Source organism: Ciconia boyciana, chromosome 8 (assembly GCF_034638445.1).
Source record: "Ciconia boyciana chromosome 8, ASM3463844v1, whole genome shotgun sequence".
Taxonomy (NCBI): domain Eukaryota; kingdom Metazoa; phylum Chordata; class Aves; order Ciconiiformes; family Ciconiidae; genus Ciconia; species Ciconia boyciana.
In genome coordinates this window covers 1,781,363-1,805,631 of record NC_132941.1, presented here as the reverse complement: position 1 = coordinate 1,805,631, position 24,269 = coordinate 1,781,363, and the positions used below count along the sequence as shown (strand labels likewise).

Below are 24,269 nucleotides of genomic sequence, written 5' to 3'. Positions count from 1 at the left end.
CCTCTCTACAACTGCCTGAAAGGAGGGTGTAGGGAGGTGGGGTCGGTCTCTTCTCCCAGGTAGCAAGCGATAGAATGAGAGGAAATGGCCTCAAGTGGGAGGTTTAGACTGGATATTAGGAAAGTTTACTTCACCAAAAGGGTTATCAAGCACTGGCACAGGCTGCCCAGGGAAGCGGTGGAGTCCCCATCCCTGGAGGTATTTAAAAGCCGTTTGGATGAGGTGCTCAGGGACACGGTGTAGTGGTGGGCTTGGCAGTGTTAGGTTTACGGTTGGACTTGATGATCTTAAAGGTCTTTTCCAACCTAAATGATTCTGTGATGCTGTGTGAGCTGCTTGAGGTGCCCGTGGCGTGGGGCAGGTCCTCACCCCACCGTGGGCAGGGCTGCCTTGCTGCCGGCGATGGGTGGGTGGCGCGTGCCCCAGTGTGCAGAGCTGTGAGCAGGGGACCGAGCCCTGCTGTGTCCCTGTGGGACACTGATGTCCGTCGCTGCTGCTGTGGGGACCTCTGCAAGCCTGCCCAGAGCTGGGGCAGCCCTTGGAGGTGACAGACCCATTGCTAATCCCCACGGAGGTCCCAAACCTCCATGGCATCCCTGGGGAGATGGGGACAGGGACAGTGGTTGGGCAAAGCCCGAGTCGTGTTGCAGGGAACTGCGTGCATGCACTGCCTGTCCCTTTGTTACCCGGCACAAAAGGATGCAACGGAAGAGGATGTAACTGTGTCGTGAGGAGCAGTGTCCCCATCCCTCGTCTGTGCCGGATTAGTGACAGTAACCTGCGTGGGTGCCCTGCTGCCAGCTGGGTGGCAGCTGGCGAGCGGGAGGAATGGGCTGCGTGCCCCAGGCAGCCCGCCCTGGCTCTGGGGTGGCTTGTCTTGGCTCAAGGTCCTGGTGGCATCTGCTCTGCCTGTGTGCTCATGGCATCGCCCAAGGGACGCCTGTACGTGCCCCCCTCTATGGGGACACCTACTTGCCAAGGCTGGGCAGAGAATGGGCAAGCTCATCACACAGCTGCTTTCCTTGCTTCTTGGAGCTGCTGCGCTTCAAAGTACCGGGAGGTTTTCTGAAGGGAAAAAAATACAGAATTTTCTCTGTTTCTCTGGACTATGAACCAATTTTCATGTCCTTGGAGCTTTTCTACCTTTAAACTCAGGACGCAGGAGACTGCCTTGGTCTGTACTATGGGGTTTTTTTTGTTTTCTGTGAATCTTTCTCTATCTGCTTTTAGTCTGTGGGAAATATCTCCTTTAACCTAGAGTTGGCCAGAATTAAAAAAAGACCTGAGGCTTACAAAAAAGCTGTCACTTCAGCATTACTGTTCCACACTGGAGCACAATCTGATGTCCCTGCATTTGCTGAGCAGATACCAGGAGAGCAGCTGTGGGAAGCCCAGACCTGGGATCTGGCTGGTTTTAAGCACCTGGATCAGTGAAGAAGCGTCAGCGTAAAATTTTACCGCTGCCCTGAGAGCTGGTGGGGGATCAGAGGAGGAAACGAGGCTTGCAGACGTGGGTCCTTGGGGCAGCAGGAGCTTGGGAGGGGAAATACAGATTTTTGCCCCCATTAACGCAGCAAAGCCCGGGGTCGAGCCTGGGGAAGTGAGAGCTCGGCTTTGCCTGGACACTCGCAGTGCAGCTCTGCCTGCAATTGCCTGCCCCCTCTGCCGGTTAAAATAGAGAGAAACCCTGTCCTCACTGGGGAAAAGTGGCTTTTTGTTACCGATAAACCTGGATTTATTTTTAGTGTCCATAATCCAATTTAACCGGGATGTTATACGGGCTTTTGTCTTTTTAATTAACAAGCTTGAGCCTGGCTACTGCTTTTATGGTGCAGATAAATACTTCTGCAGCAAGGCTTCGGGGTTTTAATCTGTGCAAATTGTTTGTCAAAAGCTGCTGCGTGCATCGCTTTGCGGATTTGAGGGCTATAGGGGCTATGGGGTCCAGCATGGCTGGAGAAGCTCTGCCTATGGTTACCCCGCACGCAGGCAGCGGGGATGCTGCTGTATGGCTGGGCAGAAGATGGGATGCTGACAGCCCACAACAGTATTTATATTTAATTTAACAGTATTTGTAGCCACACAAGGGCTCTAACTGATATTTAAACCTTCATCCTGGCAAAAAATGCCATTAAACAATGCTGACTTCTTTTCCTGCTTTGACTTGCATGTTTTAGTTGTATGAAAAAAAGAGCAACGAAGTCATCTATAAAGGGCTGTAATTTTTTATGGTGAGTAACCTGGTAAATCTGGGACTGTCTGTTTATCCCAAAGCACCCCTGAACATGGAGTTTGCCAGAGAGGAGCCTTTGAGACAGCGACAGCATCGTCACTTCTGGGGAAACTGAGGCACGGAGACTTGTGCTGTTTGCTCAAGGAGCGTGGCGTGGAGGCCGAGGCAGAGACGCCGTCCGGCTGCCGCGCTGGTGGGGCTGCGTGGGGGCAGCTTCTGCCGGGGGAGAGGACGGTTGCTAAAACCTGCTTGGATGGCAGCCTTTCCTCCTTGCCCTTCTCCCCCGCCGGGGCGAGGCTGGCTGGGGAAGGTGCCCGCGGACCCAAGGGGCTGGGAAATGCACAGGTAATAAAATCCATAGGGCTAAGCAGAAATCCTGCCCGGTTCTGCACACCCCTGCGTATTTCCACACGTGTTTAAAGAACGCATACGCTGTTTTTGCAGGTGCTGGAGGATGCACAGAGCACATCTCCATCTCCCTCCCCTCCCTCTTCGAATTTCCCAGGTGTTACAGGCTGGCAAAAGGGGCGGCAGTTCTCGCTCGTGGCGTTATTTTCCTGGAGGTGCACATCTAGCTAAATAGCTTCTTCACTCAAAGGTGCCAGAACACGAGCTGAGCTTTTATAATTTGTTTACTAGAAAGCTGGCTCTTGGCTTAGCGTTTTACTGACTGCTCTCATTCACAAGAGCAGTCAGAAAGCTTGGCAGTGTGTCCACAATAACCAGGGTACTCTCTGCAGGACCCAGAAGCATGTTCGGACATTTCCAGCACCTGGAATTGATGTTTCGATGAACAAGATTGTTGTTTGCACGCATGGATTTCTTTGCTGGTTTTTTTTTCCGTGGATTTATATTACTGAGAATCCCGGGACCAGCTTCCAGCCAGGTCACTCCTGTGTCCCATCCCTCCCAGGGGATGATCTTGCTGGGAACACGTGTGGTTGCCCAGTCTCCTCAGCCTTGGCTGGCTCTGGCCAAACTGGGGCTGTGCAATCGCTCCCGTCTGGTGATTTGCAGCTGCTGGAGGCTGGATGTGTGTCCTGGCAGAAGGGATGCTGCTGGGGAGAAGAGAAAAGGTGGAGGAAGGCTTGAGGCATCTGTCTTTATTCAGTTGTTGGAGAGAAACAGCTCCCATAGCAGCATCCTTCCACCTGCCCGTGGGAATTTCCTTGAGGAATTATTTGTGCAGCTGCGCAAGGGACTGGGGCACTCTTGGTGCAACACCTCCGCTGCCCAGTAACCCATCCCCTCGCATCCAAGCTGTTTGCTTAAATAGCTCGTGTTGCAGATGTGATGCCCAGCTGCGCCTGCAGCCCTCCTCTTGCCTCCCCCTTCCCGTGGGCTCTCAGCTGGGGCTGGGCCCTGCTACCGTGGGGGAAAATGTGCAGCCGGCAGCGTGTCGTGGCAATGGGTTTTCTGGGTCCCTGCCAAGGGTTTGTCCAATTTCTCTCTCGCTTGTGCTGGTTCCGTTTGACTTGATACCTAATGAAGATCAGTTAACCTGCAGCGACCTTCCCTTGTACCAAAATCAGCCGGGGATCTGCCCCGGGTCAGGGAAATCTGTGTAATTTCCTCCTCTTTGGTTCTCGAGGAGGAGAGACCTGCTTTAAAAGACAGCCGTAAATGTATTTACTCTTAATCTCAGCCACTGGAGACTTGTGTGTACTCAAGGATTTCCTGGGAAACCCTGTAAATCCCCTACGGCTCAGGCAGCGCTTCCCTGATCCCCCTCTACAAGCTGATAAGGGATCGGGGAGCGCCTGGGGGAAGCTGCTGGGTGGGGAAGGCTGGCCTGGCCGCTCCCCGGGGCTGGCGGTGCGTCCTCGGGGAGGTTCCTCACCCAGGGACAGGTGCTGAAGGTGCTGGTGTGGATGCTGGATGGATGCTGCTATGGTTTCTGTAAAGTTTTCCAGGCATGATTGGTTTGAGGGTAGAGTTGAAGAAAGGTTTTTGCCACTCTTGTAGAGCTTCGTAGGGAACGTGAGGATTTGGAAACATCCTGGGCTTGTATTTCCCGGGAAGCTGGTGAAAAGCAGGTTTTATGAAATACCTAATTTAAAATGATTTATCCAAGCTTCCTGCCGGTTTGTTGCAAAGCAAATGTGGAGTCCTGCCGTCGCGAGATTGATGCTTGCGCTGCTTAGAGGGTGTGAAGTGGTAACGCTCCCCGTCGCTTGAGTCTGGTGATGGCCAAGAGGCTCACTGAGATGGACTCTGATATCAGAATTGCTCGTGAGTTCACTTCGCTCACAGCAACGCTTTCATGACTTGGCGTGCTTAAAAGTGATGCTTCTAAAAATACAGAGGCTTTGCTCCTAGTGATGGTGTTGCCCTTCCTGGGGCAGTCGGACCTCCTGGGGCCGTGCATCCATCCCTCCCGGGCTCTGCCCTTGCTGCTGGTCGCTCTGCCCTTGCTGCTGTTCCACCCATTCCCAGGGAAAGGCTTCCTTCTCAGTCACCAAGCAGCAAAATAACTGAATTCAACCAGCTTAAAAAATTCTTTGTCCTTTCTTCCCTTTCTCCCCCAGATATAATACAAATAACTTTCTCCTTCTCAAGTGCTCCGAATTGCTCCAGCGAAGGGAGGGCTTTGAGGGGCTGTAGTCGCTGGAAGATTTGCTCCTTCCAGTGCATTCCATGGAAAACATCGGATTGCTGGAGCCTGGAGAGCCACGGCATGCTCTCGCTCAAGAGATGGTATCTGGGTCACTGAGCTTCCCCTAGCCGGGGATCGGGGATCCGGCGATTAGCATTCACTGCGGCTTAATGCACGGCTGCCGGCGAGGTCCCTCTGCGAATGACTAAATGGGAAGCTATGGCTTGAATCCCCGATTTTTTAATAGATATTTTTTCTTTTTATTTCTTTTATTTGGCTCCTTCGCCTCTTTCAGGTGCCTTGGGCACGGGCACAACCTGCCACTGCTCTCGCACAAGGGCCGTCCCTTGCCGCAGGCACCGTGGCAGCTCCTGCACACTGGCTGCCTTCAACTTATTTTAATCCAAACTCTTGATTTCTTGGGCAGAAGCTATCCCTAGTAACCAAACTCTGTTTTGTCCTCTTGAAAGCCTAACGAATTTTGACAAAAACCATCAAATCTACTTTGCAAAGGAAATCACATGGCTGGTTGCTCAAAATTGAAGCGATTGCATATTGACTTGTGCCATTAAAAGGTCTGTCCGCCTGGAATTTAACAGCTGCTGCACGAATTTCTACTCTAGACAGTGTGTTAATAATGTCATGCTAATGCAAATATGAAAATAGGGGGAAAGCTAGATAATCTGACCTGTTTGAGTAAGCAATGTCTGCTAGCGTACTTAATATAATAACGGATAAAGCTGTGCTTTGCATCCCATTAATTCGCAGGAGGGTCGCTGGGTGGTACGGGGAGGCAGAGCTTCGTGCGCTAACGAAGCACGGATGTTGCTGCATTTCCCTCTGCCTTCTGTCTCTCACCTTGGGGTTTTTTCCTTCCCGCACCTTGGCTGCTTGTCCCAGGGGCTGCATCCCTGCAGCTCACACTTTGCTCCGTACGATGCTCGTGTGCAGGATGAGACCCAAAGCACTTCATCCTCTCTCCAGGGCGGTGGGGTACAGGGCTGAGCTCTCATGCCAGCTCCTCCCCACCTGTGAAAGGAGGGCAGAGTTGGGGTGTTTTTTCCCATGAGAAAACTTAAGGAATGTAAAAAATCAGATTTTTCTTCATAACTCTTCATGGCATGATTTTTGCGGTGGAGGCTGGGGGAAGGCAGCAGCTGACCCGGGGGCTCTGCGGTCTCCCCGGCCATGGGCAGCTCTCGCCCCGTTTCCCGAGCGTCCGTCAGGGCATCCAGCCCCTCCTGGGTGCCCAGCCCAGCAAGGGCACCCGATGTACCGGGGCCCCAAGGAAACGGCTGCTGAATGTGAATGCTGGTTTTAGGTATCAGGAGGTTTTTTTAGTAAAAAGAAACATTTTCCTAAACCTTCCCTTCCACCCCTTTGGAAAATTCAATTTAGTGGAAAACTAACTTTTTGATCAAAGCTGTTTTCTAGGCTCTGCGTCAGAAAAACTTTAGTTTTTATTTGAACAAAGGGCTTGCCCTCACTAACGATTTCCCTTGTGTTATGGCCCACGTACTCTCGGCGCTTGGTCAGTCGATGCTCCTCCTTGGGCTTCGCTTTTCCTGGGGACCGTTGGCTCCCGGCGTGGAGATCTTAGGGTGCAAGAGGGATCCCCGAGATGCTGGGGGTCATTGCCCCCCACTGTGCAGGTTTGGTGTGACAGGGACTTCCCAAGGGGCTGTATTTGCCACTGAGTAAAAGGAAAATCTAAAATCCGTGGGTGATGCGTACTTCAATGTATTGCCCTTCCTATGGGATGCTCCATAGGTGTTTGCAGTGGTGCTCGATGTAATCTAGGGAAAGAAAAGTATCCTGGGGGGCAGGAGGGGGGATAAGGGGCTGGGGGGATTTGGGGGACCAGGATGGGGGGTTCAGGGGACCGTCCCTCTGGCTGTGGCATCATCCAGAGCCACCGGCTGCCGGAGGTTTGGGTCACCCTGGCAAAACTGTCAGAAAGTCACTTTGCTTGTTTTTTATCCCTAAAAACCTGAGCTGATTTATAATAGCACTAATAAAACCCGAGTCTGGGGCATTAACCGGGAAAACGCCCTTTCGGCTGTTTGATAATGTCAGAAATGTTGTGTACGTTGATCGCTGCTGCTTATCTGGGGCAAAGCTGCCGGGTAAATGCAGGGAAGAGAATGCCTTAGTGGATGGCAGGAGGCAGTTAACGGTCCAGGGCTGACGTGGCAGCTCAGATCTGAGCCAGGTTGTTGCCGATGGGCAGAATTATCAAAATTGAGGCCCTCTGAGCGAGCCAAAGTGATGCTGTTGGCAGCTGAAGGAGGAGGCGGGCGCAGCCACCCTGTCCCGGCTCTTCCATCCATCCATCCATCCCTGCCCTGACACCCCTGAAATTGGCCCTAATGGAGGTTAAAATCACAGCAGCAGGTTATCAATCACCGAAGGGAAAACGAACCCTGTGCCATATGGGTAGGGAATTCGCGTAACGTGCCCTAATTAGGAAGAGGCTCGTGAGTTAGAATTCAGTCTTGCGTTAAGCGCTCATCACAGACCGGCTAACGGGGATGTGATCCCGTGCCTGTCACACGCCGGGGGATTAATGAGTGTTTGTAAGAGACTTCATCGAAGGGCAGAGGGGACCGACTGCCTGTGACCCTGTCACCCAGCCAGCGATGGAGCCGAAGGTGCCCGTTTGTTCACGTACTGAAGGCAGCGAGAGCAGGCACCTACTTTTGTTCCTTTACCTCGATAACTGAAATGACCCATATAACCAAGTCCCCGGTGTCTTAAGGCCAGCCTAGTTCTCATCTTATATACGGGCTGCGTCCAAGGGATGACTTAGAGCTGTTGTAGCAATTGGAGCAAGAACTGGCTTTTCACTCTAATAATAATGCCAATGAAAAGTATTTTAAAATGGATAAAGCGGGCTCGGGGAGGGTTGTGTTCGCCTGTGTTTCTCAGTGCCTCGTGCGATGGTTTTCTGCATCTCCATCCCTGCCTGATTGAATCCAGGCAGGCAGAGCCGCTCTGCCCGTGCATCCCGCCCTGGTCCCGGCTGGCGTTCACCGGAGCTGCGACCGACCCTGCAGGGCTGCAGCGGGCACCGTGGCTGCCTGGCAATTAGCAGCCGAGTCTCCCTGGGAGCAAATTAATTCAAATAAACCTTCCCAGCAGTGACGGCGCAGGGGTGAGCCCCTGGGCCTGATCCGGCTGCCCAGAGCACTCCTGGCCGTTGCCCTTGGCTGCGGTTAGTAAAAATGCAGCGTGTTATCCTCGGTGCATTTCTTTGTTCACGTTAAACGGAGCCAGGAGCTTGATACGTTAAAAGGTCAGTGCTGGAAGGGCTATGAAATATTTAGTGGCCGTGTCGTGCTGACCTAGTTAGTTTTCACGCTCCAAGCTCCACCACCTCTGGGCTGTGGCGAGGAGCCAGCACAGGAGAAGGAAGGGCGGTGGGGTGGCCGGCCACAGAGGCACCCCGCAAGGTCCCTGCAGGGAGCAGGGGTTCCTACGACCCATCTGCGATGGGAAGCTTAGCAGGAGGCTGTGCACCATCCTCTGCTGCGGAGCTCTGCAGGTCCTCGCTCTGCTGGGATGGCAAGACTGGACCGTCCCTAAAAGTCTTGCAAGGATTTCCATCCATGTGGAAGGATCCCATCAAGTGGTGTCACAGTTAGGTTATTAGCATCGTTAAGTGAGAGTGTTGACGATCCCAAAATCGCTGGGGAGTTGTCCTGAGGAGCACCCGTGCATACCTTGCTCAACGTCGCTTCCAAAGTTTGGGAGGAAAGGACCGAACATTTCATGCGTGACCCAATGGCTGGGCTGCCTCCAGACCGGAGGGTTGGCTTGGAGCCTCTCAAGTCCCTTCCGGCCCTTTTGCCCGTGGTTTCAGATGGTCATGCAAAGATTTCCTACCGAGCTCCCCAGCTGGTGGTGTCCCCTCCGGGGGGGCAGCCCCATGGGGTTGTGGTTGCAGAACCCCCTTCTCGTGCAGGGATCAGCTGCAGCCGCCCCTGGCAATATTGATGGGGTAAAACCAATCCCCGACTCAGCCAGGCATCTCCTCCGGCCGAGAGCCCCATCCCAGCGTGAGCTACAGAGCTCTCTCCCCTAACAAGGCTCTAGCCTTAAAAAGACCAACTTTATCACTAAATTTCTTTTCCTCTTTTGTTTTTTGGTTTATTTTAAATTACAGACAGGCCGGATCGAACCAAACTACCCCAAAGTGTGCGGTCACCAGGGCAACGTGCTGGACATCAAGTGGAATCCCTTCATTGAGAACATCATCGCGTCGTGCTCCGAAGACACCTCGGTGAGCTGGGATGCTCCGGGCTGGCACCCCCCTGGGATGCTCCGGGGGGACGAGCGGCCGCAGTCGTGCAGCTCCGTGCACCCGTCTGCCTTTAATTTATACAGCTGGAGGTGCGGGAAGGGGGCTGCCGGAGGCACTGCGGGTGGGTGAGGGCTCAGCAGTCTCAGGAACAGAAAGGGGGTAAGAGATCGATGCAAATTGTGCCAATCCCCGGCTCCTGTGTCGGCGGTGCAGGGGCTGTGGCCGGTGCCCAGCTCCTCTGCTGTCCCTGGTGTCACTTATTGTCACAGCCCTGCTCTTTCTGCGTCCCCCGCTGCAGATAAGCCATTCAGCTGTGCACAACGAGGTCTTTTTTTTTTTTTTTTTTTCCCTAAGCTCCACAGCAATGCTATTATTAATCCTTCTTGCTATCAGGCACCGCAGGGGCTGCAACTGCTCTCATGGCCTGATCCATCAAGTGATAAGAGCGAAAGGCAGTTTTGCAGGCTGGGGGATAATGAATCAGGTCATCTTTACGTGGCTGTTATTTTCATCCTCCTCCTTTTTATTTTCTGGACACAAACAAGTCCATCCCAAAGGCTGTATCATAAAGGGAAAAAAAAAAGCCTTTGTACAAGGGAGAAGATCAGAAACCGTAGCCCATTCTGCACGGCAGAAGCTGGAGTTTGGGGTGATCCAGTTTTTAACCAGTTACAAATCTGCCTCGCCTGATCCTTAGCGTTTCCATGTATTATCACCTAATGTCTCATCCTCTCCTTCAGCTCAGTATATTGGCATTTGTTATTAGCTGAAAGCTTGCCAAGGAAGATATTGAGTGGGGAAAAAAAATTGAGATCATGGCCATGAATCACGGTGAGCTGTCTCCCACTTTAAATTATAACCTTTTCTATACAGTCGCCAGGGAATAGGAGGTGCTGGGAGGGAGGGAGGATACTGGGAAGACTTCATGAGCCATCGTTAAACCTGGGAAATTAAGTTCATCGCCCCTCAGGCTGTCCGGAGTGGAGGGTTTCCCCGCGATGGGGATGAGTTGGAGGGGAGCAGCCCTGCAGCCGGGTGGGCTCGTGGCTCCCGGTGCCACCCCGTGCCCGGGATGCTCCTTACGGGCAGGTCCTGCACCTTTGGGCTCTCTCCACTCGCTCCCAGGAGGTTTAACGAGGTTCAGGCCAACAGTCTTGATCAAAGAGAGAGGATGCTCAGGTCCTCGTGGAGTCTGGGCTGCAGAAAACAGAGTATTTGCATATTTGTCACCCGGAGGCACCGTCGGTCCTAGGCTGGGGACACCACCGGGGCGGGAGACACGGAGGACCTGCCACGTCTACCGCTAGCCCGGGGGGAGCAACGGTGACGCAGCCGGCCCGTCCTGCTCCAGGCTCACGTCTTTCCTCCGTCGTGCCCTACGCGGAGGGGACAAGGTGCGCAGCCTTGTCCCCGGGGCGTCGCTACGGCTTAATCCTCTCCAAGGGATGAGGATTTTACGGCTCGGCAGGACCCGATGTTAACGGCCGCGCTCAGACCCTGCCTCGCTGGAGAGGGATCACTCTCGCAGCCCACCTGGGTTATCGCTCTGCTTGAAACCCCTCCTGTAATTACTCCCTCGCTATCAAGCCTGGATCCATCCGTACCTGTCTGTCTGTCTTGGATAACGGTGTCTGTCCTCGCCTGATGCTCTCCCATGGGGTGATAATTCATTATTTGTCCTCACGGGACAATTAGCAGCAGGGCTGATCCGCGAGGTCCTGGGCCCCGCTGCGGTGCTGCGAGCTGCTGAAATGCCGCGAAGGCTTTTTGGGCAGGAGCTTGTAAAGGGCAGGACAAAACAAGGGGGAAGACCAAAAGGGGAATTACCCAGTCTCCATAGGTGTTTCGGGCTCCGCATTTTCCTTGTGCCGGGTCTCTCCGTGCACTCGGGCGCAGTGAGCTGATGTGGCACGCAGAGCTGGGGGGGGGATTTTGCAGCATGGTGTCTTGTTTGCAGGATATGTCTCTTTGTGGAAAGGGGCGTTTCAGGGAAAATTTTATCAAGAAGGTTTCTTCGGATGGGTTGGGAGAAGAAGCCTCCGGTTTCATGGGCTGCGTCCCACTCCGGCTGCTCTCCCTGGTGTCGTGGGAGGAGGCGGAGGGAGGTGCCTCTAGGGTGATTCCTCTGGGTCTTTTTTTAATGAGAAGTTTCCAAAAGCATCATTTCCATCCCAGGATGGGACGAGGTTGTGAAACGCAGTGCTTGATTTTTGGGTTAGCTCCAGCTATGCCTGTACTGGCAACAGAACGGCATTAGTACTGCAACCAGTTCCGACACGTCTATTTTCCGGTCATAGTGACTGTGGTGGTAGTGGGGAAACCTGCCTAAAATAGCCTGTCCCTGGCACTCACCCCCCCCCCCTTTTTTTTTTTTCTTGCAAGACACGAGGAATGATGCAATTCCCTTAGGAGCAGACCGCAGAGGTGACGCTGCTCTGCAGAGCCCCAGCGATGCTTCCCAGCTGCGCACGGACGCGGGACACGTTTAATAACCATCCTTTAGGCTCCCTGCACAGCGAAAGGCAAGGCAGGGAGCAGGCGCTGCAGGGAGCCCGGGCATCGCAGCTGAGCGCAGGGAGGTTTCCCCCTGTCCCCCCGGGTTTGACGGCGCACGCCCCGAGCAGCCAGCGTGCCGCAGGCACCGCTCCGGCGTGCAGAGCTCGCTCGGAGCCCTCGTGGATGCAGATCGCCGGAGCGAGGCGCAGCCAGAGGTTTGGTAACAGCCATTTCGTAACCCGCCGCTTTCATAACCGGTTCCTTCGACACCCGGCGAGCAGGGTTGCGTTGCTTGTTCCTCGTGTCGTGCCTTGTTTGAAAACCGCTGATGCTCTCAGAATCGTCTCTCCGAGCCAAACCGGCCTCTTAACCGTGTGTCTCTTGTAATGCCATTTTCTCTGCAAGCCATGCAACCCAAAGAGCAGTGTCTTCCACCTCTAAATGTGCAAAATCACCGCTCCACCTGTACGTCTTTATGCAGATTTTTCACTGCAGTATTGCAAATTAACTTCTGTCCCCCCCAGGTTGTGGCTCAGCCCCTGGCTGGACGGGGCAAGCCTTGGGGTGCTGGTGGAGAGAGGGAGGAGTGATGGAAGGGGCAGCAGGCTCAGTCCTCCCCAGGCAGCAGCCTCCCAGATATTCTCTTTTCTGGAAAAGCTTTATTTCAGCTCGGCGATGCTCACTGGGGCAGCACGGCCCCGGCCACTGTGTCTGCCCAAAGGCAAGCTCGTCTTCTGAGCTGCCGGCGGAGGAGGCGCAAGGGAACCTGCACGGGCTGTGTGCTGCGTTCGATATGGTTTGGCTTTTTTAATGAGCGTTACTTCAGGGTGTTGTGATGTGTCTGCAACTGATTTTAGAGCTGGGATGAGAGGAAGGCTCTGGGAAGGACGAGCGTGCTGGCCGAGGCAGCCTGCCGCGGGGAGGAGATGAGAGAGCAAAGCTCGGTGGTTTCATCTCTTCATCTGAACCACGGGGATGGGTACGCACCTCCAAACGCTGCCAGGTTTCAGGTGGCTCCGGGAAGCCGCAGGGCTGGCAGGACCCCGGGTCTCGCTGCTCGGACGGGTCCAGGGTGCTCAGCCCCTGGATAAATGCGACGTGTCACTCTGGCTTCACACCGGTGACCTGCCGTGGAGATGGAAGCATCTATAGCCGCTCTTTGATAGCGTTATCTGGAGCTGTTTAATTGAAGAGAAGACGCTATAGAAGCCTTATTCTGTCCCAGTGCGTCGCCTCCTTTTGTTCAGCAAGTACCTTCTCTGCAAAGGCTTTTCTGGCTTGTTTTTAACCCAGGTTCTCCCGGCGAGGCTGACGGCAGTGGGGGGGTATCCCCTGGCCCCGCACCCCGGGAAGCGCTGCATCGGCTTCATCGGGTCCTTTTCCTCAGCACGTGCAGCCCAGGGGTGAAACCGCTGCCTTTTTTTGGGTACCCTGTCTCCCGGTGCTCGTCGGTCTGATGGGACGGGCTCTCCACGCTCCCCCCGTGCCCTCGCAGGGGACTGGATCGACCCCTGGGCCATGCATTAGGGTGCAGGATGAGGCGGCTGGCATCAGGGTGCTGCAGGGGTTCAGCAGCCCAGAGCCCCCCCCACCCCCGGGCGGGTGTCAGGGTCCTCCCAGGCACCCAAACCCATCCCGATGCCTGCCCTGTCCCGCAGGTGCGGATCTGGGAGATCCCCGAGGGCGGCCTGAAGAAGAACATGACAGAGGCCGTCCTGGAGCTGTACGGGCACAGCCGGCGCGTCGGCCTCGTCGAGTGGCACCCCACCACCAACAACATCCTCTTCAGCGCCGGCTACGACTATAAGGTGAGCCCTGCCCGGTGCCGCTCCTTGCCCTCGGCCGCTGCCCGGGGCTGCCCTTGCGAAGGCTTTCCCCGCTCGCGGCACGGGTGGGAGTCACCTGCGTGCAGGCAGGGCAGGATCCTGCTGGCTGGAAGAAAATGACCCACCGTGTCGGGCAGCAGCCAGTTCCTTCCCTCCTGCAAGGGTCTTGCACCCACGTGTAAGGACTATTTTAATTTTGCACAAGCAGCAGCTGCAGGGCGGCCCTGGGAGGAGGGAAGGGGATCTGTAGGTGGTGAGGGGGTGATTTCAGCCAAAATAGGAGATATTAAGATGCCGAAAGCAGATGCGGAGGTTGCAGGAGGGGTGGGGGGTCACCAGGAGTGGAGACGCCAGGGCAGCCTCCCTGCTTCCCGCAGGTCCTCATCTGGAACCTGGACATCGGGGAGCCGGTGAAGATGATCGATTGCCACACGGACGTCATCCTCTGCATGTCCTTCAACACCGACGGCAGCCTCCTGGCCACCACCTGCAAGGACAAGAAGCTGCGGGTCGTGGAGCCGCGCTCCGGCAGGGTCCTGCAGGTGCGGTGCTGGTGCGGGGGTGCTGCGTGCTGCATGGGATGGGGGGCTTAGAAATAAAGGTCTTGGGGAGGAATCCTACTGAAACGTGTAAAAACATTTGCAAGGTACCGTACGTACTTGTGATGTGATGTTTTGCATGTGTCAGGGTCTGCAGGTAATTCTCTGCTGCGGGGAGGGGCCGGTGGTTTTAATTAGGTGGAGGTGATGGGGACGGCTCGGCCTCATCCCAAGCACAGGAGTTGGACTTTATTAATAAAGTTTATTAATTAAGGATTTGTGGAAAATAGTAGGAATTAGGGGGTGGGTGCAGGAAGTTCCAGAAAGAGCCACAGTTATAAATTTTATGTCTTAAAATAGTCCTTATGACACAGGAAGACGGTGGTTTCTCAGCAAAGGTGATACCTAATATTAAGGGAGATGAGCGTTTTCGTTTTACACAGGGGACAGGCGCTGAGTCGCGGTACCTCCATGCTGGCTGCCACCCCACCAGCACGGAGCCGGCGTTTGACCGGGACGAGGCGGGAGAGGCGGTGGGGGGGCGGCAGGTCGGGGTGGCTGCCAAGGAAGGGGCTTCCCTGGGGCGGGGGGCTGCCGGCGAGCACGCTCCTGTCTTGCAGGAGGCCAGCTGCAAGAACCACCGCGTCAACCGGGTGGTCTTCCTGGGCAGCACGAAGCGGCTGCTGACGACGGGGGTGTCGCGCTGGAACACGCGGCAGATCGCTCTCTGGGACCAGGTGGGTGCCGGGACCCCCTCTCGGCGCGAGCACGGGGACATCTTGCTTAATAAAGCGCTTTTTCCTCTTGCGCAGGAAGACCTGTCCATGCCCCTGATAGAGGAGGAGATCGACGGGCTCTCGGGTCTCCTCTTCCCTTTCTATGACGCTGACACTCACATGCTGTACTTGGCTGGCAAGGTACGGGCTGCGATTCGCATCCTGCAGCATCTCCCGGGGAGGCGAAGGGGCCTCTCTCCAGCAAATGGCACGGGGAGGAAGAGCCGTCCTGGGCACAGGGCTGCGCTGAGCCCCGAGCAAAGCGTTACGCAGCTCTTCGGCCACGAAACCCTGGTTTGGAGAGGTGCCCGCCGCTGTTTCACGAGCGGGCGGCATCCCGCAGGGTGATGCGCGATGCTGCAGTGGCCCCAGCCTGTCTTTCCCCCAGCATTTCCCAAGGATGAGGTCCTGGGGGTTGTTATCGTGGTCTTTATTCAGCCTCGTATTTGCAAAAGCAGTAACCCGTCCCTCTTCCCTCGCTCGCTCCAGGGTGACGGCAACATTCGGTACTACGAGATCGGCTCGGAAAAGCCCTACTTGAGTTATCTCATGGAGTTTCGCTCCCCGGCCCCGCAAAAAGGACTGGGTAAGGATGGCTGGGCTGCTGACCCTTCGCTCTGAACATGCAAAAGTTGGATGATGGAAGGTGTTTAATTAAATGCCGCTTGTAAATGGGTTTGGCACGGGTTTGGCGGGCGTTGTGCCGGCTCTGGAGCATCAACGCAGGGCTGCAGCGATTGCAGGGCAGCGTTCGCGTTGCTGCGCTGTCCTTCCTGCGGTGATGCAGCCAGGCTGGGGCTGCGTCCCGGCCAGGCACGTGCCCGGTGACACCCTTCCTGCTGTCACACGTGCCATGGCTTTACCAGGGGACATCAGTCAGTGATTCCTGTGATTTGTCCCGAATAAAAGCTGCTCATCCCTTTCCCAGTGTCCCTGCAAACGCCCCTGGTGTGGCCCAGGTCTGTGCCCCGGGTCCCCAGGGTGATGGCAGGGATTAATTCAGTAAGGACCTGGGTCTCCTGATGGAGAGCAAGGACCTCTTGGGGTCCTCCATGCCGGGGAGACGGATGGGTCCCAGCCGGCCGCCCCGGGTTTGCAGCACCCAGGGTTATTGTCTGTGCCTCCTCCGCAGGGGTGATGCCAAAGCACGGGCTGGACGTGTCGGCCTGCGAGGTCTTTCGTTTCTACAAGCTCGTCACCCTCAAGGGGCTGATCGAACCCATCTCGATGATCGTGCCGAGGAGGGTGAGTCCCTCGCTGCACCCCGGGGCGCGGGGACAGGCTGGCGGGGGCGAGCGGTGGCCGGGGGTGTCCGAAGCGGGTCCGGTGCGATGGGGATGCCCCAGCTTGCGCCGCTTTGCTGACGAGTCCAGCGGCTGGGTCTCTTTGTACCAGTCTTAGACTTCCCAGTCGTTAACGCTTCCCAGGCATGGCATTCCCAGGGAGTTTTTACCCAACGCTCAATGGGAACGTTTTTAGGAAATGCATCTCTGCGTTGCTTCCCGCCTTGATGCAATTGTTTTGTGCAAAATCAGCTTGGTCCATTGCGACAGGTAACGAGGGGTTTGTCTCGCCTGAGGTTTGGGGGCTGTTTGCAGTAAAATAGATCTCGGAGCTGGAGCAGGGTTTGGCATTTGCCTTCCCAGCGCTGTCTGCGGCTGGAAGCGAACTCTGCTGCCAGCGGCCAGCCAGCACTTCCCAGATTCGCTGTGTGCCCTGAGCCGGCGGCGCTGGCATTTCTCATCTAACTTAACGGTGCAAACCCCAATTTATACATCCCCGGATGCCCGGGGTGGCTGCATTGCTGCATGCCAAAGGAGTGAGCGTAACCTTTTGCAGCAGGTTGCAGCGTGTAGTTAAAATTGTGAGCAGATGCACGGAGGCGGTTGCTTTTCTTTCCCTATGTTTTTAGTCGGAAACGTACCAAGAGGACATTTACCCGATGACTCCGGGTACGGAGCCAGCTCTCACGCCGGATGAATGGCTGAGTGGCATGAACAGAGGTAAAGCCACTGGTGCTGTGTTGGGTGGGTGGCACGGAGCCCCAGAAACAGCCAGGCAGTGGGTCGGGGCCGCAGCCCCCCCTGACCCCCTCCCGCGCTCTGCCCTGCTCAGATCCCATCCTGATGTCGCTGAAGGAGGGCTACAAGAAGACATCCAAAATCGTCTTTAAGGCACCGGTGAGGGAGAAGAAGAGCGTCGTCGTTAACGGCATAGACCTGCTGGAGAACGTGCCGCCCCGGACGGAGAACGAGGTAGGGCAGGGCGGCCCCGGCACGGGGATGGGAGGGGACGGTCACTGGCGGGGGGGGACACGGTTTCTGGGTGCAGCTTGGGAAGCCACCGCTCTGCAGGTCTCTGCTTGTACTCCCAAACTGAGGAACCTGGGCACCAGGTTTCCCTGTGGCTTGAAGCATCCCGCTCCGCATTAACCACAGAGCGCCCGAAAGGAGCGGCGTTGAGCTCCTAATTTTATTTTATTTTTTTTTAATTAAAATTCTCCTCCGGGAACAACATATGGAGGCGCTGGGGAAACATCAGCACTTCATCCCGGAAGGAATTTGTTTTGCTGGAGCTGAGTTTGCAGATTGCATGCGTAGGGTATCCCTGAGCTGGAGGGTGAAATATTAAATCCGAGAGAGCGGGCGGCACGGCAGATGAAGTCGTGTTGCAAAAGCAGCCGAGTTATGAAATGGCCCCAGCGTGGCCGGTGCGGTCCCTCCAGCTCCCTCCTTCCCTTCCAGCTCCTTCGGATGTTCTTCCGACAGCAGGACGAGATCCGGCGGCTGAAAGACGAGCTCTCGCAGAAAGATATACGGATCCGACAGCTCCAGCTGGAGTTAAAAAACTTACGTAACAGCCCGAAGAATAATTAACTTCCAGGGACGTTTTATAAATAAACTTTCTTTGTTTATACTTGCTCTTTAATTTTATTGTATCCACTTACACAGAATATGAGCCAGAAGTCAAGTGACCTGCCAAGAGCCCACTCGCTAACTGGAAATACGTCCTCCTAGTCTTGTCTAGCACTAAAACCGCTATAACTGAAAGCTACTGCATGAGAGGCGGCTGGGGCGTCCGCATGCCCCAGCGCTGGTCTTGGAGTAAGTAGACGAGCAGTGTCCCCTCCGTCGGGATTAACCGGCACGGGGGAGCCGCGGCAGCGGCGACGCCCCGGGGAAAGCGCGATGCTTCGTTGCTATTAATTTTTTTCCTATGCAAAAAATGTGACAGGGGGTGCAGAACTGGAACGGGGTGCGGGAAGGGCTTAGTTCACAAAAGCTCGCTGCCGTGGCGGCAGCCCAGGACCCTTCCGACGGCGGCGGTGCTGCCCCGGTGGTGGCCGTGGCACGGCCACGCGGGCTCCGGCACGGCCGGGCTTTGGCAGGAGCAGCCTGTGAGTGTCCCCAGGCTATAGCCTGGGGAAGGGAGTTGCTCTGCGGGCATGCGTGCGTGCATCCGTGCACACACACACCTATATCCTTCTTTAAAAAAAAAAAAACAAAACAGAGGCTGGGTTTCCTCTCCGGAGAGGGATTTTTGCTCCCTCTGCCTCTGCAGAGGGACTTGCCCTCCTCCTTTCCGCTGGGACACATGCCAGTGCCACGGGGAGGGGGCAAGGATGTCACCCGGCTCGCCCTGAGGGTCCCTGGGCTGCTGGCCCGAGGGACGGACCCGGCGGCTGCGGGAGCTGCGCGGGCGCTCGATGGGTTCAGCCCGTGGGTACAGTCACAGGGCTTTTTGTGGATTAGGCCTGTAGCACAGGGAACGACACCAAATACTGCTAGTTTACCTATATATATATATATATATATTTTCACTGAATCGAGTTGCTGAACTGCCCAGCACTACCAGTGCAACCGTTTCTCCTCTCCGTTATTTTACATTGTGCCCCGCGCCCACTGCTTCCCCCTCTTTACGTTACATGTGCTGTCATTGCCTATTATTTATGCTACCACGGGATAGTGATGAAATAAAATGTTTTCAAGATACCAAAACCTTGCCCGCTCCTTTCTTTCTTTGCCGAGGGGCCGTACGTGAGCGCTGGCCCTCGCCTGAGAAAGGGTGGTGGGACCCAAAGGGGCATTTTTGGGTGCGCACAAAGGTGTCCTCTGTTTGCGCCGCAGGGTCGGGAGGTCCCTGCAGGGTTGAGCGACGCTGGCCGGAGGCCCGGCTCGATGCTGTGGGATGGCTGCACGGGGCACGGGGAGCAGAAGCCCTGACTGTGCGGGGAAGGAGGTGCTGGTTGCTGCCCTGGGCTGGGTTGGCTGGTTTGGGCTGCGCTGCAAGGCGAGCGGCACGGAGGGAGATGCTCGGTGGAGGCACTTTGCTGGGTGGGGGAAGCAGCCAAAGGTGAATCATAGAATGGTTTGGGTTGGAAGGGACCTTTACAGGTCATCGAGTCCAACCCCCCTGCAAGAGCAGGGACATCTTCAACCAGATCAGGTCGCTCACAGCCCCGTCCAACCCGACCTGGAATGTTTCCAGGGATGGAGCATCCACAGCTTCTCTGGGCAACCTGTTCCAGTGCCTCCCCACCCTCAGCATAAAAAATTTCTTCCTTGTATCTAGTCTCAATCTACCCCCTCTTAGTTTAAAACCATTACCCTTGTCTTGTTGCTACAGGCCCTGCTAAAAAGTCTTGTCCCCATCTTTCTTAGAAGCCCCCTATGCTGAGACCGACCCCAAATTTGCAGGTAAAATGCGACGGTTCTGTGGCTGCCCCGGCTCCCCGTGGTGCCGCAGCCAGGTGTACGCAAGCAAGAGGGCAGCGTGAGGGATGCTGAGATGGAAATAGAGCTTTAAGCTTTATTTCCTTCATTTTCTGGTGTTGAGGGATGTGTTGTTATCATTTGGTGTCAGGACTGGAGCTGCCTGGTTTTATCGTGTCTCATTGGGAAGGAAAAGCCACTGTTAAAGCACTTGTCGGCTGCTTCGTGCAAAGCAGCGATGGCTTGGTCCTGTTTGAGGTTATTTATGTCTTACGGCCTTATTCAAAGGGTCTGTGTTGGGACTTACTGCACTAAATTATCCCTTGTAAGGGAAGAGCCAAGGTTTCTCCAAAGCCCATTGAATCGATGCGAAATGAGCCCAATTACAGCTGCAGGGGGTGATGATTAATGAGCCAATTAGCATATCTGCAAACACCAGCAGGAATCTCGCGGCGGCTGCCGCCTCTGTTGCAGGTGAGGGGGATGTCGGGGTGCGGAGGCGACTGATGCAGGATGCGGCCCCGCGGGAGGGCTCTGGGTGGGCTTCGGTGTGCGGCACGCATACCTTCGCAAAAACGTGCTCACGGGGTTCCCGAAATGTTTGGGATTCGCCAGCCCGGGCCGTGGTTGTGCAGTTCCCAGGGCAAACCCTTCACCAGGGTCTCGCTGCTCCTCTTCTTGCACCTTTCCTCCCAAACTCCCCTCCCGCAGTAACAGCTTGAGCTTTTCCTGACGTTTCCTCCTGCACCATCTGGGCTCTATTTAAAGCAGAAAGGCCCATTTTGGGGGCACTTGAGACGTCCAATTTTAGCACTGAATTCCCCGAACTGCTGCAACCTTTCGACTCGACCACGCAGCAGGGCCCTGCGCAGCTGGGTGCAATCCTGCATCCCTGCAGGGACCGGCTGCATCCCCCCGCATCCCCGGGGTTTTGTGCCACTCACTCGGGAACCGGGAGACCGGCTCCTGCACCGACCCGCATCCCTGCCCTTCGCTCGTGATGAGCCCGTGGTGCTGGTGTGGGTTTTTAAGATGCTGCTGGGTAGTTTGCAGTATTTTCCAGGGTCTAAATGAGCCCAATGAGTCCAGAACCTCCCAGCTTTTTTTTCTCCCACCCTTCTTGCAGACATTACAGTTTCTTTAAAGCCTCCCAGCTGCTCCCTGGTCCTGCAGTGTTAGCAGAGCTGATCCCTTGCTCTCCAGGACCAGCTCCTCCAGGACCCCTCCAGGAACTTTATCCAGACTCAGTAATTCACAAACATCGAATTATCTGCAGCATTTCCCAAGCTGCTCCCATCCAACCCCAGGCTGAGGTCTCACCCTTCCTGTACTGCTGCTAATTGCAATTACCTCTCCATCGCGGCTGACATCTTCAGGGATAACAGGTTTTAAGGAAAAAGGCTTAAAGATCTCAGCTGTCCATGGCAGACAGCCCCTTCCTTCTTCAAACACCGCCATGGGGTGATTTCTTTCCTACTTTGCTTTTCCCCTCCGTATTAATGCTGTCCCTCTGTGCTCATCCTTATCAACCTGACCTACTTTCTGCTTCCTGAAGGTTTCGCTTTGTTTGAGGTTTGGCCTCCTCATATGCTTCCTAGCTGCAGGATTACTGTTAATTCTCTGTTTTCCAAGACACTTGAAAAGATTCCTGGTGATTAAACCCCCCCCCCCAAATTTACAGACGAAAATACAAGATTTGTTTTTTGAAATCCAAAATTAAGCAAATGCAGAGAAGGCACTATGGGTTTTATTTTAATTAAATGGGAGTCTCCCATCACTTTGCTGAGGATGATGCTGGTTCCTCCTTTTCCTGACAGCCTTAAAATCAAGGGGTGCTTTGCGCTCGCAGAACTTGGCCCCGCTTGGTTCAGCAGCATCAGCTACGCACCCTCCGTTGGGACCCTCCGTTGGGAGCTCAACCCCTCCTCCAGCAAAAAATGATTAGAAATTTTTACACATTTAGTGCATTTTTAGAAGTTATGCACTGCTGCCTTTTGACCTAAAGTGAGATTCCTGGAACAGGACTTTCCCATCCCCTCTCGGAGGCTTTCAAACACCAAAAGGGGAATTTGGTGCTGAAACGAAGCTGAAACAGCACCAGGATTTGTGCAGCGGACGGCCGCTTCTCTGGGTGTCCTGGCCAGCGCCAGGCACGTGCCACGTGCCACATCAACCTGCCCGCTAGGACCGACGGCTGTACTTGGATGTACCCGCTTCCGCCAGATGTGGCCACTCCAGATGTTCCGCAGCAGCCGTAAGGGCTCGGCAGGGAAACATCCCGTCGCCTGCCCTACTGCCCAACAGGAGCTAGCTTCTGAACAGCGCTGGAAAATCACATTAAAATTAGCAATTACAGCAAAGGTGATCTACGGGGATGTTTGGAGCAAGGCCCGGTGGTGTTTTCTCCCGGGAGGGCGTGCAGGGTGAAATGCTCGCCTGGTGCTACCTCTGCCGCTGCCTCCCTTCTCCGCGGACCTTTGGCAAGTGCCAAGTGTCCAAGCGTAATGGAAAAATAAAACCTCCAAACAGAAAGCGTTCAAGTCTCGCCAAAAAGTTCTTCACCGGGTTTTTATTGGCTCTGGGCAGAAGGAGCAAAACCAGCAGTGACAACAAGCAGTCGACGGCGGAAAAGTCACACGGTGACATTAGCTGGACCAAGCGAGAAGAGCCAAGCTAAACAGAACAGCAGTCAAAATATGTTCGGAGAAGCACCAGCAAGAGTTAATGGGAGATGCTCGGACAGAAAAAGTGGTCAGGTTTTCCAGTTAAAAGGGGAGCGATAACTGCAGCTCCTGAACCACACATGTACGTCCTTGGACTCCAGCCCGTGTCCCACCCTGTGCTTACCCCCCGGCAGCATTAATCCCCCCCCCACCATCCCCTTGCCCAATGCACGAAGCAAAAAAGCAGCCGAATATTTAAATCCTCCCTCGGTGCCTCGTGCAGCCGTGAATCGGGGCGCTGCTGCCGCCAGAGCCTCGCCTGGAAGAAGGGCGAGTGCTGTTGCAAGCGAAGCCGTGGGTTGCGCAGGGCGATTGCTTCACCCGCCATGAAGCGTTCATCAGCGCGCAGCAACGCGGGAGAGAGGAGGTGAGCTCTCCCAGCTCCGTTTTGGGAGGTGGGAGCAATTATTTGCAAGAGCAGAAGAGAGCGGTGAGCTGGGATGCCAAGGGAAAGCGTGCTGCCCTGGCCTCTTTGGGCACGGGGAAAGCATCGTGGCCCTTCTCTCAGACCTACCTGCCATCAGCCTTCAGCGAGTGCGGCACCTTCGTCCCATTCCCAGGCTGCCCACTTCTTTCTGCTAGAGCCGAGTCATCGGTCGTGGTCCGGAGGGGCTGGAGGACGCGGGCAGCAGCCGTGCGGCTGCGGGGATGCTCCCGTCACTGCAAACCCAGCGCTGGGGCGTCCTCCCCGGCCGCAGAGATGGCCGCTGCCAGCCCAAAGCTCTGCCCAGCCTGCACGTTGGCTGCTGGTGTAGGTGTATCGGCACGTCAACATCGATAGCTAAAGCCGCCATGCCCTCTAGAAAGCTGAGAAACAGTTATTTTCACATCGGGATGAGCTCCATGCAGCTGGATCCTTAATGAAGTCTCATTTTTTAAGTACTCTGCAGTACATTTTTTCCCTTAACAATGGGGACGGAAAATCCTCAGCCATCTCACTCCTAGGGCTGAAGTCTGCAGTCATCAGAGATTTCTAAATTTCAGCATGGGATGATTTATTCTTACCGAAACATAAGACATCTTTAAAGACAATTGTAAGAGTCTTGGTCGAAGCAGGGATTGTCCTGCAGAGAACTGGGGCAGTGATTTAACAGCAACCAAAGCATCGCAGGGCAGGATGAGACCCCAGACTATCACTGTTTCAGGAACCCACTTTTGGCAAGGATGGTCAGTTGTTCTATCTGGCTGCAGACCAGCGGATTTGCCCCTCTGTATATCCAAATCTCAATTCAAAGTGATCTGGAATATATATGTGGTCAAGCAAGTCACTGGCCCCACCTCGGGCAATAGGATGAAGGAATAGCTTTCCTTCCCCACCACAAATTCCCAAGTTTTAAGGAAATACCATTTAAACTAGTGGTGGGGGATCTGCAGCAGAGTCCACACAGAGCTGGCAGTCATCTCCTCCTGTATAATTGGATAATGTTGACAATTATTTGGGCTTAGAAAGCCTTCCTGACCTCCACCAGAGTCTCCACAAAGAGTTCAGGCACAAGAAAGCATTATCAAATCAACCAAGGAGAAGCCATCCTCGAGGGTGCCAGAAATGCAAATACCTAGGCCATTACGTTATTAAGACTACATGGATTTGCAGTCCTCATACGTTCGGCTTGGCAGGTAACAGTTTTGACCAAGAGCATCTTGTTCCCGGCTTGCGTACGCTCATCGACAGGCACTGCACAACCCCGAGCAACCCCCGAGTGAGGTTGTGTTTGTGGAGAGGGGTGGAAAGCCCCAGCAGGACATTTTAGGCGGGTTGAGCTTTAAAACAGGCTCAGGACAGCAAGGCAAAGCAAAGCGCCCCAGGAACAAACTCTTGGGATTTCTCTGAAATAGGAGCCAAGGGAGGGCTCTGCTTTTCCATGAAGCAGAGGTTTCCCCCAGCACCTGACAAGTTCCAGGTAAAGCATGTTTCATGCTACACGAAAGAATGGTTTGAGCATCTGGCAAATACCAGGCTCCATCCCCATCGTCCCTGCCCAGGCAGATCTATCAGCCCTAGACTGCTGCACGACCAGGGCTCGTCAAATTACAGTGTGCGGAACGAGCCAAGTGACACAAAAAC

The 24,269-nt window shown here is 54.9% G+C and overlaps 1 protein-coding gene across 3 annotated transcripts in view; it reads left to right on the top strand.

The window, feature by feature from the left end:
- The window catches only part of CORO2B (coronin 2B), a 40,014-nt gene extending 21,255 nt beyond the window's left edge, over nt 1-18,759 (top strand). The window contains exons 5-14 of one of the 3 annotated variants that reach the window (XM_072869698.1): nt 8,995-9,111; nt 13,287-13,436; nt 13,832-13,996; nt 14,614-14,730; nt 14,806-14,910; nt 15,259-15,355; nt 15,902-16,014; nt 16,682-16,772; nt 16,885-17,024; nt 17,514-18,758. In XM_072869698.1, coding sequence (XP_072725799.1) covers nt 8,995-9,111; nt 13,287-13,436; nt 13,832-13,996; nt 14,614-14,730; nt 14,806-14,910; nt 15,259-15,355; nt 15,902-16,014; nt 16,682-16,772; nt 16,885-17,024; nt 17,514-17,645 — 1,227 coding nt within the window. In that variant the 3' untranslated portion in view covers nt 17,646-18,758. Of the gene's footprint in view, nt 1-8,994; nt 9,112-13,286; nt 13,437-13,831; nt 13,997-14,613; nt 14,731-14,805; nt 14,911-15,258; nt 15,356-15,901; nt 16,015-16,196; nt 16,639-16,681; nt 16,773-16,884; nt 17,025-17,513 lie in introns of those variants that run through there. The other 2 variants (XM_072869699.1, XM_072869700.1) reach the window with 2 other exon arrangements.
- Nucleotides 18,760-24,269: the final 5,510 nt, after the last annotated feature.